Source organism: Trachurus trachurus (assembly GCF_905171665.1).
Source record: "Trachurus trachurus genome assembly, chromosome: 5".
In the NCBI taxonomy this organism is placed as follows: Eukaryota; Metazoa; Chordata; class Actinopteri; order Carangiformes; family Carangidae; genus Trachurus; species Trachurus trachurus.
Window position 1 is genome coordinate 35159255 of NC_139896.1, and position 17582 is coordinate 35176836.

The 17582-nt window shown below is 43.1% G+C and overlaps 1 protein-coding gene across 2 annotated transcripts in view; it reads left to right on the forward strand.

Moving 5' to 3' along the window:
* The window catches only part of arhgef10la (Rho guanine nucleotide exchange factor (GEF) 10-like a), a 124062-nt gene that overhangs the window by 4826 nt on the left and 101654 nt on the right, over positions 1 to 17582 (forward strand). For both annotated transcript variants that reach the window (XM_083972303.1, XM_083972304.1), the window contains exon 2: positions 14492 to 14758. In XM_083972303.1, the coding sequence (XP_083828429.1) occupies positions 14497 to 14758 (262 nt within the window). In that variant the 5' untranslated portion in view covers positions 14492 to 14496. The remainder of the gene's footprint in view (positions 1 to 14491; positions 14759 to 17582) is intronic.

Genomic DNA, 17582 nt, shown 5'->3' on the forward strand with positions numbered 1-17582 from the left:
GTTTAGAGAGTCGTTGGGCGGGCTTAACGCCATGACGACATACATTTTAATTGGCTTGTCAGGCTAACGTCATCCTGCTCTTTGCTCTGATTAGTCGTAGCGCTCAAGCGCTACCCTATTATGTGCAGAGGCAGTTTGAAAGACAGCCTTCATCCCGCCCCCTGGATTGAGCCGAGGTCTACCGGTCGTTACAGTCTGGTTTGTCAGGCTATAAAACAACCAGATTTAAGGCTTGTTTTGCCTGGTTTAGTCTGATTTGGCCCGGTTTAATCTGGTTTGGCCTGGTTTAGTTTAGCCTTTAATCTGTATCCTGTATAAACCGGAATAAACCGATCTAGAACGGAATAATCCGGTAAACTGGTATAAACCAGTAAACCGGAATAAAGCAGTATAAACCTGTATAAACCGGAGAAAACCGATCTAACCTGGAATAAACTGGTATAAACCGGAATATGTATAAACCGGAGTAAACCAATCTAAACCGGAATAAACTGGTATAAACCGGTATAAACCAGTATAAACTGGAGTAAACCGATCTAAACTGGTATAAACCAGTATAAACCGCCCACGCCCCCATTACATAATTAGGCCACGCCCCCTTACAAAATTAGGCCACGCCTCCGTCACACAATTAGGCCACGCTAACTATGTAGGGTTTGCAAGTGCAGACTATATTAAATGGTATCAATTTACTGTTTAACTACACGATCATGGATCCACAATGTAAAAAAACAAACCCCATAATGTTGCACTGCTACTGGCTTTGCCTCTGGTACATGAGACATTTATTTTAATCACTTTTAAATGTAATATATTTGTTTTATACACCGTTCTCTGTAGTTTTCTACCTGTTGGAGGGCCGCGTAGCCACGCAACGAGGAAATAAAATAGACCCGGCGCGAAAGAGAAGAGAGACGCCGCGCGACGGCTGCTGGAGTGCGCGTCGCTCACATGGCCGGTGGAGGCCGGTGGAGGAGCTTCCATTGACTGAATGGGCGCGAGCTGCTGTGGGTGTTTACAATAATATCGGCACAGCTTAAATTTCAACAACACCAAAAGAAGTTGCTTGAGGTACACTAGAGTAGGTCTAGACAAAATAGTTTACGTGTTTCAAATGTAGAGGTCTTTAGGCTGACATAAGACAATATTTTTTTCATCTGAAAGTGATGCACAATATAGGTTATCCACATCAACTTATTTCCAGTGTGCACAAGTTGGGTGCCATCGTTCATTTGACAACCAGAGATCGTTTAGGAGACACCTAATGGGGCACAGTTTTGACTTTGATGTTGAATCAGTAGAAGGCGCGACTTTCTGATTGGTCCATATCCCCAGACCCTGAACCCAATGTGTTAGGTGAGGTGGAATGCAGTGAGACTGCAGTGGAGGAATGGGATGAGTTACCAGATGAAAGCATAAAAGACAGAGTTGCACTCTTCTTAGCTAGGTTGAAGGCCAAGTCCTCACATACATTAAGTGGGATCAGGGATGTTGTTGAACACACGTCTTCTAGTCTAATCAGAGATATTGTTGATGGTCTGAAGAGAAGAACAGTTTCTTTTATAAGAGAGATAGGCCACTCTGAGACTCCAAAAGCACAGAAACTGCTAGAGCAGTTTGAAACAGCAGCTGAACCATTTTGTAGCTTTGAGTCAGAATACAGGCAAATGCAGTTTTTCACCCAGTCTGGATAATTTGGAGAAGCAGCCCACAATGGCCGCGTTTCCCAGATTCGTTAAGAAGTGCTAAGATCTTCTTAGGAGCGCTCTTAAGAACGCTGTGAAAGAAGAACGTGTTTCCCAGAGTCGCTCTTAGCTTAAGAAGATCTTTCATTAAGAAGGAAATGTAAGATCGAGCTGACCCACTCTAACTGTGCGTTCACACCAAAAGCTTCCAAAGCGTCAAAAACGCTCGAGGGTGGGCGTCAGACAAGACAGCTCCCAAAAGGGCAAATATTTTCAGCCGCTTTGGCTGCTCGTCAGGTGACTGACGTCAAAGTTCAATCGCGCTGGTCATTGGGGAGCCGAAATACAAAAAAAAGAAAAAAAGGCAGCCGACGGACATCTCTATTCTGACAGGCTGCCGCCGGTTGCCGCTGAACCACGTCATAGCTAATTACCCTAAAGTTAAACCTGGCTCAACTTCTCATCTGGTGTAGCTTTGGACGCTTTGGAAGCGCGGCAACGCCTGTTGACGCTTTGGACGCTCAGTGTCGCCGGGCTCTCATTGAAAATGAATTGTCTTCCGGCGTTTTTGACGCTTTGGAAGCTTTTGGTGTGAACGCACAGTTACGAGTTTTCTTAGCGACCAACGCTCACTTTTTCAAGGCAAATCAATATCACACTAAGCAAGATAGTTAAACAGTGCACATTGTATGTTTAAAACATATTAAATTATGTGCCAAAATAAAAAATAAAGAGATAAAAAATAAAATAAGAACAATAATAAACTAAATATGAGGAATAAAGACTGTCACGCATTAACACTCCACTGCCTAAATATATATGTAGCCTATAGAGAATGTGAAGCTGACGTCACGCCGCTTTGCGTTGGGGAACGACGGCGCCATCTTTGGAGGAACGCAAACGTTAACAGAGAGTGGGGACTGGATTCAAGACCCAGATTTACTCCCTCCACTGACTTATCCAGACATCGTGAACTATCTTGTTTTTGGTATTAGTGCATATACTACTGTGGCATTTTTTTACGCAGCAGTACTGTCCCACCATGATTACTTTTAAGCGACTTTGGGGAACTTTTTTTAGGGAGACGAGCAAGTGTTTACATCCGCGATCCTCCAAAGATGGCGCCCAACGTCCCACGGTGTGACGTAACTTCACATTCTCTATATGTATAGCATTGATCATTGATCATCGTTTTTATTTTTTATTTTCACACACATCAATCACATGGTCACGCAGCCGTCCTGGCCGCATCATTACGCGGCTGTGCCGTGTCATCTACGGCCAGTCTGTCACTGCCCGTGACCAACACGGCAACAACAGCGCAGAAGTTTCTAATCAGGCCCGTGGACACCGGGACCTGTGTTAACCCCATGTTTGGCAAGTGGAAATCCCGTTTTCGGTTTATTCATCGCCCGTCGGTGCAGCTGCGCTTGTCACTGTGTGTGATTTATGCGTGTATTAGGTGGCGTGTGATATAATAATCGATTTGCCTGGCACCGATTGATTCAGTTTCAGTACTGTGGCGGTGGACAGCTCCCGTTAAGAGCTTCTTAAGAAACTTATTTGGCATGATCTTAAGGTTCTCCTAAGAAGGCAGTTAAGAACGCATCTCGGAAACACCCGTGCTCCTTCTTAGCCGAACCCTTCTTAAAGCAGAAGTGAGTGATATATTTGTGTTAATATAAGTCTTAAATAGTTATATCTTCCGACAGCAATCACTTACATAGAGTGTTTGGACTGAAACACGGGTCTCTCAGTCCCTCTGCTCTGCTCTGAGCCGAAGAGAAAACATTTATCGTATCCTACAGTTTTTATCCAATGAGGAGAGAGAACGGCATGCAGGGCTGTGTGTGCAGCCAAGGAACGCCGTGAATGTGGTGACGTAGCGACAAGGACTGTTATGGTGCGTTCAAGGAAACTCGTATTTTTCCGACCGTGAAGTCGTACCAGTTCGATCTGGTACGAGTTCACCGGTCAGAAGTTACGAGTGGCCGTTATAGTGACTTTCACCGGTAAAACAGGTCGGAAAAACACGAGTGGGTTGCCTGGAACGCTACAAAGTCGTAAGTTGTGACTTGAAGCTGTAATTTACGATTTCAAAACGAACGCAGCATTAGCGAAAACGACCGGACCACTCACTTCTGCTTTAAGAGCCTTCTTACGTCCTTAAGAAAGATCGAATCTGGGAAACGTGGCCAATATTATTTGGATGGCGCCATAGTTTAACACACAGCAACAGCAACATTGCACATACCACTTTCTTTTTGTAGTTGGCATCTCCAATCTTTTCACAAGCTTCCTCCAGCTCTTCAGGCGTTGTGAGTTGCCTCGACAGCTCCTCAATTTCAACATCTTGATGTTGCATGTCTTTCATCAAGATTTTTGTTATGTTTGTGAGTGAGGTTTGTGAGTGAGGTTTCTATTCGGTCCAGCCTCATAAATATGGACCTCACATAGTATGGTATGGAGGAATCATCTAAAATATAAATTACACAAAAAAGTCACAAGTCACATTTTGCAGTCTTCCATTCTTTGATTGATTGATCAATCAATCAGGATTTACAGCACTTTTCATGCCAGTGGCAGCTTAAAGTGCTTCACATGATAGAAACAAGGATCATAAGGGACACATAATAGGAGACACATACTTTTACATACACACATTTACATAAGACATAAAACATTGGAATTGGAATTGGAAAATACATTGACGTTACACTATCTTACATGCAATCGTTTGCAGTGGGGAGAACACTAGAGTAGATAAAACTAGAACATTTCCTCTGGGAATTTTTGATAGGACCACGGGGGGCTACTGCCGGGCATACCATCTCTGTCAACATGGGAATCAAACCCACGATCTTCAGGTCAAGACAGAGCTGATCAGACAGACACATGATCATCTTTCACTGAGCTCTGATATGGAGGAGCTGTAACCACATTAAGTCACCTGTGTACTGGTGTGTGTGTGTGTGTGTGTGTATCTCTTTAATCACATGAAGTTACCTGTGTGTGTTTTTGTGTGTGTGGGAGAGGAGTGCGCGCATACGCACGCATGTGTATGTTACCTGTGTGTTTTGGTGTGTGTGTGTGACTGTAATCACATGAAGCTACCTGTATGTGTTGGTGTGTGTGGCTCCAGGTGGATTGTTTAAAAAGTTAACGAGCTCTGGCCTGAGGCTCAGAGGTTACCACGGCAACTTGAGGTGGTTGCCAATGACGATAGAGGCCCCCCAGGCTGAGACAGACAGAAACGTCAAGAAAAAGAGTAGAGATGCACCGATTGCAAAATTCTTGGCCGATACAGATTTCCAGTTTTTAAGGAGGTCTGACCTGCCAAAACCGGTTTTTCCGATACCGATTTTCTATCTAAGGAATATTTATAACAATAGACACCATATTTGTTTGGCTTGAGTAGCCTACCCTTTCCCAAATTGAATATAAGTACCCCTCTCCCAGACAACATTTTGCTTATATAACTGCAATTAAAACCACAACTAGTGGTAGGCTATGATGCTATCATAACTCCCCTTTCCAAGAATAAAACATCACAAATAAGAAATAGAGAAACAAGCACTGCCCCTCAGCTCTGTGTGTGTTCATCTCTCGCGCTCTGTTTAGATGAATAAACACAAATAGGCTACAAACGTAGACACATTGGCCTCACGTATTTGTCAATCGCAGTGTTTTATTTTGAAAATTGACCGGATTCACTTGTGTTTCTTTGTGTGACTTCCTGATTGATTGACGCAATCGCTCGCGGCCCGTGCACAAAATAGACCAGACGGCGAAACGATCGCTGCAGGGCGCGAGCCGGCCGCAGAGGATTTGGACCATGGATGTATTATAAGCCTGGTTTATGCTTCTGCGTTGCGGCGACGGCGTAGCTATTTGTTTTATTTGTTTATTATTAAGATCCCCATTAGCTGCAGCTAAGCCACAGCTCTTCTTCCTGGGGTCCAACAGTATCAAATATACAGTTGAAAACACAAAACATAAACATTTTAAAAATTAAAAACAAAAAAACAAGTGAGCGATATGCTTAACCTAACAAAACAAAAACAAAGTGTTTACATTTCTTAACTGTGCTTCATTCATTCTTCGTTATATTAATTGTTCACACACTAATCCCACATTTCTACATATCATATGCATACTGTACATCATTACACATCACACATCATACTTGTATATACATTCATTCTACAGAATATACATTATAATAACACATATCATATATCCATCGAAATATAGGCTACTCCATATATAAATATACCATGTTGTCTTACTTTGATAAATGCTGTTTTATTAACATTTTGAATTTCTTTGATATTTTTCGGCAGTGAATTCCATTCTTTCATACCTCTATACAAAACCGTACGCTTGATGGCGTTAGATCTTGCTTTAGGTAATGTAAAGTTTCCTACAGCTGCATGTCTGGTGATATATTTATGACTCTCTGCACTAAAAGCGAGGTTTTTAAAGGTGTACAGAAAAGAAAACTGAATTTGAGCCCACTCTGGATCATAAAATTAATGTGATAACTCATCTTTCAGACGATGTAGGCCAAACTTTGTGCAAAATTCTATTTTTGAGTAAATCCGGGATGAAAGTGTGTATTTTTTTTTTCGCATTGGATAATGCAGGCGCACAGATTATACGTCAGCCTGTACACGATTCACCAGCCACTGATATTGGATCCGTAATCCGTCATCAAACGTCTGAGACACGCACACACACACGGAGCTTGGGCTCGCCCCAAGCTTTGAATATCCCGCCCGCTCGATAACGACCAATCAAATTCGTTTTCCTTACTCGGGTAAACTCGTGTTGCAGCTCGTGACAACTCGGCGCGACAAACAGGACAAACGGCCATTTCTGTACACCTTTAAACAAGATAACAGGTGTTTTTAGGACAGATATATTTCTAATAACAACGAACAGTGAGTACAATAGTCTGTCTTTGACCAGTAACCAGTTAAGTTTCTCGTGCATAGAAATTATACTTGTCCTGTACACTTCAGTATTGTGCGGGCAGCTCCATTCTACATTGTAGTTTATTTAACATGTCTCCAGTGGCATTTGACCAAACTATGCCGTTGACGCGGACCCCTACGCCGTAGCCTGACGTGCACCTCCACGACGCTTTGACGCGTACCAACGCGAACCACAAGGACTGTGATTGGTCCGCTCAGAACGTCAGTGTGGTAATTCACCCGTTCAGCCTCGACTGGTCAGACAGACCACCTCCGCAAACGTCTTCTCCGTCACCTGCGCTTCAACATTTGCAATAAAAGCGTTTGTTTTTCAGTTACCATTGTTTACTGTGACCAGAAGCAACGCGTTCCCTCGACGCAGAACTTCGAATGCTCAACGACGACGTCGGGTCTACGCCGTAGGTCCGCCGTCGCTGCGACTCAGAAGCATAAACCAGGCTTAGATCCATGATTTGGACGTCGAAATGAAAATGCCCCCGCTTCTCGGCGCTTCCGCGTCTGGTGTGGCCCCAGCGTCCAGCGTTTGTGTCGAGGAGTCGCGGTGCCACCGAGCTCACCGAGGAGAGCTGTGACACTGCGGGTCAGAGGCTCTGATTGCAGGTTTGGTTTCCAGCCACGATGTGGAAGGAGCCTCCACTCTCCTTGTAACAAGTTACAAGTCGTTTATCTAACATCACAATTAGTCCGAAGCTGTTTAATGATGGTAAAAATTAAACATAAGGTAAATCCTGCAGCAGCACACAGGGAGTTATCGATGAGGCAGCTGCTTTCTGTCTCTCTGGACCATAGACTGTAAAAAGAATGGACGTAGCACCCGTGACGTCACCCATTGGTTTGGGGGGGTCTGTTTTGTGCCGCTCGGTTCTAACTCGATCGGTTGAGACCAAAAAACGTAATGGTACCAGGCTTTGATAATGTTTATTGAGGATGTAAAGTCGGCTATTTTAACATGGGGGTCTGTGGAGAATGCTGCTTTCTGACACCAGCCCCCAGAGGAAGCCGGGGGGATTGCAGTTTTTTGAACGCGGAAGTGAGCTTCACTTCTCATACTGACAACTGCCCCCTTGCTCTGGACGTGCATGTGGGGGAGGAGCCCCGCCCACACACACCGTGACGCGGTATTAAGAAAATGTCTCGGGATGACTTGTAGCGCTGCCCGGGGTGAACATCCTTTGCGCATTTGCGGAGAGTGGGAGATTACAATGGCGCAATGGGGGGCCCCATGGATCGCGGGGCCCTACACACAGCGTGTAGTCTGCGTCTGCTTGTTCTCTCAGGGCCCTATAATTTTGTGGCGCAGTGCTGGTGGCGCAGCCGGTGCAGTACAAGTTTCGACTAGCGCAGCCTGGCGCACGGTCAGTTTGGCAGGTTGGTAGACTGCGGTGCGCCGAGATGGAGAGGTGTCACAGATTCAGCTTGGCGCAGTGGAAGTTTCGTGCGAAAATGCCCCGCAGAGGGTGCGCCGAAAGCTCGCCAGCTTGGTCTACTCTCGGTGCAAGGCGAAGTGCAGCCGGCGCAGTGGTAGATTGGTTCACCGACGCGCAGTGCACACACGTCACCAAGACCTCACAGGCAGGTTTCCACACATTTAGACTACGTTTACATGTGCCCGGCTATTTTCATAAACGGACATTTCACCCTCTCCGTTTACAAAAAAAACTGCGCGCACACCAGTCCGTTTTCAGAAAACGTTTCGTTTACACTAACCCGTGTATATATGCCGTCAAGAGCATGCCAAACCTGTAGGTGGCAGTGTAGCGAGAATTTCAAGCCCACGTTGGCCAATCAGAATCCCGCACATGATCCCGCATAGCAACCTGATAGCAACAGCAACAACAACAACAACAACGTCAAAGCATTTTACTTACTTGAATAGATGAATCCAGTCCAGTAAATTGAAGGGATGTTGCTCGATCAAAAAATTGGAGATTGTGTGACTTCTTGACCTGAGGGCGGGCACTTATACACATTTTGGATCCAAATGCACTGTGAGAACAAACTATAGGACCAAATATCTGGCATTTCACTCAGCACAGCACAAACATTTGAAAATCAACAGCTCCACCTCCCTCACAAGTCCCACCCACCTCTCCCTCCTGCAGCACCTCCACGAGCCCCCTCCCTCCCTGCTGCATGCGTTGGCATGGCAACGGTAAACAGAACAGGAACACGAGTGAAACGGGAACAACACAAACAAACACAACACCGGAGTTTTAAACCGTATAAACGGACTCAGTGATGATGACTGATGAGTTTTATAATAAAAATTGTTAGCCTACTGCTACTGGAGACGCAGGGGAAGTGATTGTTACATATTACAGTTCTCAACCAGCCGGGCTGGCGGCCGGACCAGCGCCACCTGATGCGGTGGTTCAGGCCGAAAATAAATCCAGACCGAGCCGAGTCGAGCCGCGCCGGTCCGGAGTTCAACCGGGTCCGGACCGCTGAGAACTCACAGAGCTAACAGTAGCCTAGCCGTTAGCACAGAGCTAACAGTAGCCTAGCCCCCTAGCCGTTAGCACTGGATGCTTTATAGACACATGTGACGTCCTGTGTTTACGTATCACTCGGGGCTGCTCACTATCAACGTTACAATATCAGACATGAAACTCCGCGACCAGCTGCGGCTGCAGTTATTGGTCTTTTAAAAAACTATTTATTTCCAAAAACCTTCTTTCTTGTGTGTGTTGTGACTCTAGTCTCCTCTGCTCATGTCCTGCTACTGCTCTGTCAATAAGCGTTCTTCCTGGTCGGGAGGGGGGAGAGGAGGAGAGGGGTGCACAAAGTGATTACATATTAAGTAGGTTCGGTCGCTCGTCAAATCTTATTAATCGGACCGAATAATATTATTGGTCAGACTTTTCTCAGAATTATATGAGAATGAAAAAATGATGAGTTTTTAACCCTGTTGGGTTTCTCTTACATTTTAATGTATCATCAGATTATTAATAGCATTTTAACTTAGACAAAGAAATGTGCAAAAGTTCCAGAAAGGTAAGTATTGCTTTAACATGGTTGAACCAAAAAAAAAAAAAAAAAATAGAGTTTTTTTGGGGGATAACCTATTGCTATTCCTCAATCACATGCACACAGCAGCCCTTTCCTGCATGTCATTCCCCCTCTCTGCCGCCCATTTCCTGTCTCTCTCTCCACTGTGATATCAATTAAAGGCAATGGAAAGCCCCCCAAAAATACCCCCAATTTCCAGTTAATTCCCATAAATTCCCAATAATTCCCATGGGAAGTTTCCAATTTGGAATATTTCCAAAACTTCCCATGGAAAATTTCAGGTAATTTTCAGGAAATTTTCCACCCCTTTGCAACCCTAGTTATATTATAGTCTCTGCGTTACAAGATTCGTCGTCATCGACATTTTCTAAAATAAACTGTGTGCAAGAGTTATTCAGAGAACACACTGTCACTCCTCTGACCCAATCTAGTTTTTCACTTTCTAAAGTATTTCTCTGGATAAACAAAACGCTGTCTGGTCAACACATTCAGGGCATTCTTATCTCTGCCCAGTGTTTGTACAGTGCAGCACACACACACACACACACACACACACACACACACACACACACACACACACACACACACACACACACACACACACACACACCCAAACCAGTACACTATTATGCTGTGAGCACAAATGGCAGATGGGAGGTGGAGGTTACTCCCACTGTGTCCTTGACTGTGACACCAGCAGCACATCACTGCTGTTGTGGACAGACATTAGTGGATTTGCTCTACACTGCAGAGGGCATATGAAGGCCAGACTGGCGCCTGAATGAATAATATATCCCCGAACGTCTCAACAGGGGCAACACCACGACAACCAGGAGGAAAGCAGGAATAAACTCAAATCTCAAATATGCATAGATAACCCTCTTATCATGATGCTTTTGTAGTGTGATGTGATATTCTACGTGGCCTTTGGCGCACAGTCTTCAGGAATTAATTTAAAGTTAAATTTAAAATATTCATAACGTTTGTAATATATAATGCAATAGGCTTAGCTTCCTCTGTGTTGAAAAAATCTTTGGTTGGGTTATGCTGTGTTTAAAAGCGCACCCATGAAATCCACAAATGTCTGTGAACAGCTTCCCACTCAAATTGTTATGCCTTTTGACAGCCAAAGAAAGACATATTCCGTCTGTTCTCAAGGAGCTGTTTGCAGTTCCTAAATTGGCCGAGTCGCATTCACATCTCTCGATAGGAAGTCCTCGGGGAAGCTGAAGAAGAAACAAGCGCCAGGAGCAGAATCATCTCTGCCTGGCACAGTTTGTTGTTGTCAATGGTCCACTGCTCTCTCATTGTCTGTTCAATGTTTGTGTGCCGCTTTCTGTTAAGGAAAACCCTAAAGTGGGGGGTGTTCTCAGTGGCTTTCTGTTAAGATTTTGCAGTGCTGTTTATTCAGTCGTCACCAGCTGCTCTTCTCTGCCGTTGTCCATTGATATACCCGACTGCCGCTGACCAGTGGCTGTGAGGTTTGTCTGCAGTTGGTTAAACATAGCTCTGTGTAAATCATTGGCTAGAACTAAATATGCAGCCCGGCAGATTTGCAAAATCCTGACTGAAAGCTTTTGATACAGTTACTGGATAGAAAACCCTTTCTCTCCCCTGATCTTTCTGTTTTTAAACGCTGTAATTTAATTTTGTCCTTTAGAGAAGATTACACATCCTTACTGCATTGTGCAATAAATAAAGTACAATAGGGAGCTGAGATGGAATCTGGCAACATCGGGCAACAAATCAGATGCCACGTACCCATACGATGCGACTGAGTAATCAAAGATTGCAATTGAAAGGAAATGACAGAAAAAAATATACATAATGTAAAAATGCAACTAAATATGCAAATCCAAGAACTACTACATTTAAAGCAAGATGAAACATTTGATGTTGCACATCAGGATGTGCACTGCCAACATGCGACCTGGTTTGCCACGGATCACTCAGGAAAGTGCACAAATACCTCACTTTCCTCTGTACACATTCGACAGACTCATTACCACATTTGGTACAGAGCGGTGGAGTTTCCAGAGCTCTATGTAGGTCAGGGACAGGGTGTGTAGGAGTTGGTTTCATCTCTATTCTGTGATGTATCTTATTTTCCCCTCAAGAATAGCTTTCACAGCACCACTCCTGGGGCTCTTTATTTTTCTAAGATGGAGTCTGTTTGATGACTTGTCCAAACGCCTTACCTCAAAGACATTTGCTCAGAATACCTGTCATTTTGGTTCTGAGGAAGTGAAAAACTTTTTGGGTTCCAGTTTTGGGTGAGTATTAGCTGAACTTTTAGTCAAGGCCCCTGCTGTCTGCTGATTTGTAACAATGTGGAAATATCAATTACATCCTCAAGATGTCAGGGTGATCTAAAGTTTACTCAGTCCCCTTCACGGGAATGATTGTTTCGTCAGCATGGCCTCCACCTGTGGCATTAAAGGTACAATACGTAAGAATATGTAAGAATCAACAAATCTAAAGCAACTGGCCATAAAATCATCCTAATATGTCAACAATGTTCATATAACATGATGAACTCACCAACAACAATAGTACAGCCAGAATATTTGCATCAAAACATTTTTTTGCAGACCGCAAATCATGTTTATGTTTTGACTTTACGTGTTGGCATGCGTTGCCACCCAGCCAGTCACAGTGTCGGTGGCATTTCAGCCTCTGGGTTGCCAGTTAGGCTACCACTGAGCTGCAGCTACCGCTTGGAGATAAAACGAGATCGCGAAAAAAAAGAAGATTGTTTTCTATTATCGGTTATTATGGTCATATTTCCTTGATATCACACAGTAGAAATAAGCAGCTTGTCGCTCTGCCGTTTGATGCACAGCTTGCTGTTGTGAGCAAATAGCCTAGTTAGTTTGAGCAGCTAAAGCTAAAGGGAATAATTACAAAGTGAAAGTTAGAAAAGAGGGAGGAAATGTGGCGAAATGGAGCCGATGGTAAATGAAGTGATGGTGAACGTGAGGAGCGGTTCATGAGATGAGTCCGGCCCGGTCAGGTCGCCTGTCTCTGGTCTGAGTGACGTGAACAATAAAACAGTGAGGTTGTTGATGAATATTTAGTTTTTTACTCTGCTTTGAGACTTTGAGACTGACTGTGAGTGAGCAGAGCAGAGGTTAGCTGTCTGGCAACCTGGAGTCTGGGGGTAGGGGAGGGGAAACAACGCACTGCTGTGTTTTGTATTTGACTGCAGCAACAATTCTTACATACCGCTCCTTTAACTTCCACTTAAACTTAATGCTGTAAGATTTCATTCATCCATGCTTTCTTTGACAAAATAGTCCTTTATTCCACATTAACTTTGTATGATCCATACCATACTGTACAGTGTGCACAGCCGTAGTCCAGACGACCTGTGAGCTAATCAGTATTGCAGTGACGAAATGTAGAAACAATGCCTTCTGAGGCTGGGCAGAAGTTTTCCCTCCACAAAAGAGTCATTGTTGATTTGACCAATGAGTGGGATGACTGAAGAAACTGTGTTTGTGGCACAGAGGAGGTAACCGGGTCCAAAGGCTGCATATTGTTCTTGTAAACAAGCAGAGAACTATTTCCCTCCCTCTTCTTTAAAACTAATCTAAAGAAGTGGGGGCTGTTTTAACTGCAGCGTCACTGTGCTGTGGTGCTGGGAATTCGGGATTCCAAAAGCTTTTGAGAGCCATAACTGACATGATGACACATCTCATATCCAGGTTAAACAGAAAGTGCTGGCGATGAATTTTACAATCCACAAGCAGCATGGTTCAGGGATGTTTTCACAAGCGACCCGTGTTCGGCTGCCTCCGCCCCATGGTGTCATTTTTCCCGAAGGAGCGCGGTAAACTACCTCATCAGGCCGGACAATGTTCCAGCACTGGAAGGAGTTCAGTGCTAATCAAAATGCAAAGCAGATGCCGGGTGTAGACTGACATGTACAGAAACAGAGCCTGTGTGTCATAAAAAAATCCCCACAATGTAAAAATAAAGAAACAATTATAGAAATTTATTAACTTCAGGGTCTGTGTGTGTAATGGAAAAATGTCCATTTTGTGTTGAAATATGCTAACAACAAATCGAACTTCCAGGAATTACAACTGACAGTTTACAGGGATGACCTCATTTGCTGAAGAAATAACATCCCAGAAACACTGTAAAACATGTAGATGCTGATTGCAAAGACTGTATTGATGGATTTCAGTTGTTTTTAAATCAATTCCTAAAAAACACAGAGGCTGCTACCTGTTTTCATTGATAAGACAAGACGGAATTAGCCTCTCGCATAATTGAGGGCACATGTTTTCATCACTGTGTGGATATCTTAATTAATCTGCCACTAAGCCTCCTCAAACTCTTTGATTTAACTAACAGTCTTTCCAACTGCCATATGTTACAGTATGTAGGCTATAGTGCTGGGAGTGTCTCTGTCTGAGCATCTGAGCTAGTTCATGTCAGGCAGGAAAATAAAAAATAAGGTGTTCAACTCAGGGTGTTCTTCATGGACTTTCAAGAAAATGTTCTTGTTGGCACTGAAGAAGACTGCAGATCAGTCTAATGCTTTGCTGTGAACACAGGATGAGGTTAGGAGTTCATTTCAGGCCACTGTTGTTTGGTACAACACAGATTTTTATCTTAAAATGTAGGCTATTTTACATTCTGTTAAGCAGCTTTGCTATGTTGATAAAAAGCAGAGAGAGAACTTCACAGGCCCTCCAGTCTTTTCTTTGTATTCAGTTTTTTTGGTCACACATGTAAATTTTAACTTGCATCATACAAACTAAATACACTTACATTATGTCACCTTTCCAGGAATCATGTCGACTGTGATCTCTCAGCAACCACCAAAAGAGGATGAGGAGGAGGAAGACGAGGAACAAGGTGAAGAGTTTGTGTTTGAGGACAGCGCTGAAGAGGAGAAACTTCAGGCGGACAGTAAAGGGATCAGCTCTGTGCAGGTGGCAACTAAGGAGGACAGTGGGACAGTATCACAAGACACCACCCAGCTTCCCAAAAGCTCACCTCCTGCTGGACAGGAGGACATTCCCAACAAGGATGTAGCATCAAGTTCTACTGAAGGTAACATGTTTTTTCTTAGCTCACAGCCACTGTAGTATCTCCACATATTTAGGCCTCCATAGCCTACTACCAGAGACGTGCTGTCCACCTAAATCTGCATGGGGAAGAGGAGGGATGACCACCACAGTGCAGAATATTTACCATTATATTTACACCACTGACCAACACTAGGTGCCATTCATAATGTCTGTTAAATTCATAATTAGCATCATCTTTTTTTTTTTTTTTTTTAAATGTCACCATATATAAAGAAAAAAAATCACAGATTCCTACAAAGGGTCATTCTGCGAAAAGAGTGCCATTTGCTCAACTCTTAAAAATTAAACTTCATTTTTCATTCCATTTCAGTAGCCTATAGAATTTATTAATATATGCATTTACTCATTCAAAATGAGCTACTGGTCAATCTCAGGCTACTTTATTTAATTTATTACAACTTTTGAAAGTTTATTATTTTTTCTGGGCTGTTACCAAAACTCAAATGCCATTTTAAAACCATGTTATATTCCACATACATACATAGGCTACATACATACATACATATATATACTATAATTTATATTATGTTTTTATACATTTAATATGCTGGGGACAGAAATGGCACTCTTTTGGTGGAATCGGCCAAAAGTCATCAGTCATTTTTTCTAATGATTGCATTGCAGGCTGTGGAAGTGAATGTTCACTGTCTTGTGCAAATATTATTTAAATTCAGGTGATAATTTGTGCACTTATTTGTGGTATGTTACAGCTAATTTATTCATTGCGTTACTGAAAACAAATATAGAACTGGAGGGGACTCACATTATGTTAGCTATAGGGTAGGCTACATTGATCGGCTTCATGTGGTGACGTAGGGACCACGGCGGGGACTGCTAACTCCATCGGCTGACAGAAAGTTAGCCACCACCGGATCGCTTACTTCTGCTTTAACTTAGCTGCTAGCACACCTGAAACTAATCACACAGTAAACAGTTAAACACTCGACACCTCAGAGTTCCTCGACCAGACGTCAGCAGCACAAGCTAGTTTGGACAGCTTGCTAACGGAGCTCAACGTGAGCATTTTCATCCATCACCCGGTGAGACAGCAAACAAGCTGACCTCCACAAATATTTAGAGATATTTAAGAGTTTACTATTGATTTGTAGCCTAACCCTAACCCTTGCTAGTTAACAAGCAACAATCTCTCCACTGACGAGTCTATACTACCTAATCAACATGTAAGGTGCTATTATGTGATTACAAATTATGCTTTATTAATATTGGACAAAAGTTGTTTAAATACATTTCACCCCACAAGCAACGTGTTAATGTTGTAGCTGGTGGAGATGTTTTCTAAACTTTTTACTAGTTGCACACTGAATCGTAAGTGAGTCATAGCCTAATTAATAACATGTTTTAGACTTGAATGTTATTTTAGATAGCTAGATAATTGTGACAAATAAAGCTAACTGAATTAGACAAAAGCTGAAAATCTAAAATAGCGTAAATAAGCAATATAATCTAACACAAGATGAGGCCCTAATTAGCACAGTAAGTGAAAAACACCTGTGCCAGAGGACAGTGGGTGTGATGGGACATCAGTGGCCTCTCTACCAGCTAGGCTATTGAGAGTGAGGAGTTGTCGTCACAGCTCAGAGCCCTAATGCACATCCATGTCAGAGCCCCGCCCCCCTTCTCCGCCATGATGGAAGGATTTAGGTGGCAAAGGCCTTACTAGTCTATGGGCAAAACAAAATCGTCTACTCCGTAATTTACTGTTTTACAATGCCGGAAATCACTGCTGTGTTAAAAACTGCTCCAGTGATTTACTTTCTCCTTATTCTTTCTTGTAATTTGTTCATCTGTTGGCGCAAAAAAAGAGCTAGAATTTAGTCCGTCTCTGTGCTGTTCTGATGTGTTGCCCCTGGCAACCGATAGCGTCTCCTTCCATCATGGCCGACTGGCTGCTCAAATCGGCACGTGACTCCTCACTCTCAATAGCCTATAGAATAAAAATAGAATATAATTAACCATAAAAGGGTATAGCTACCAGGTGATAGGCTACAATGTAAAATAAAAAATAAAACAATAAACAAGGGTATCAGAAGAAGAGAATACAACTTTATTTTTCTCCATTTTGAAAACTGTATCATGTGGGAAATTGAATGGAATAACTGTGTGCCTGTGTGAGTGTCTTCAGACAGTTGTATGTGGTTTTAATCTTTACTTACTGTAGCATGATTCACTTGTCACCTCTGGCAGACAGTCATGAGAGAGCAGAGTTAACTTTACTCTTAATTGGATGGAAATGCAGATATGACATACTGTATTTACAACCTGACTAATGTTGCCAAACAGAGAGGGGGAGAGAGGGAGATTTAGGTCTTGGACCAGTCCTTTTGGACAAAGTGAAGTGATTAGTGCTTGATTAAAAAGTGTTTTTACTCTACATGTGGTAATCCATTAAGTGGGCTATGGGATGCATAGGGGAATTCTGGGTGTAGTAGACTGTAGGGGAGGTCTGTTATGTAAGTGAGAGCTGAGAGCAGCTGAGACTCCCTCACCAGATTACATGAGGTTACATGGTGGAATCCATAGGAAATCAATAGTGACATTTATTGAACAGCACCTAAGTTGTACCTGTGCTTTGACAGCACGGCGCCACCATGCAAAATAGTTTTTTTTTCTTGTGATTGTCTAGCTGCTCTATCTGCTGAAGTATCTCAGACTCACTTACACTTGTGCAGTTGTATGTTTTATCCTGACAATCAGATAACATTTGCTCCAAGCAGGTGTGATTCAGTTGTTGAGGCTATAGATTTTAAAAAGTCCTATAGACTAGA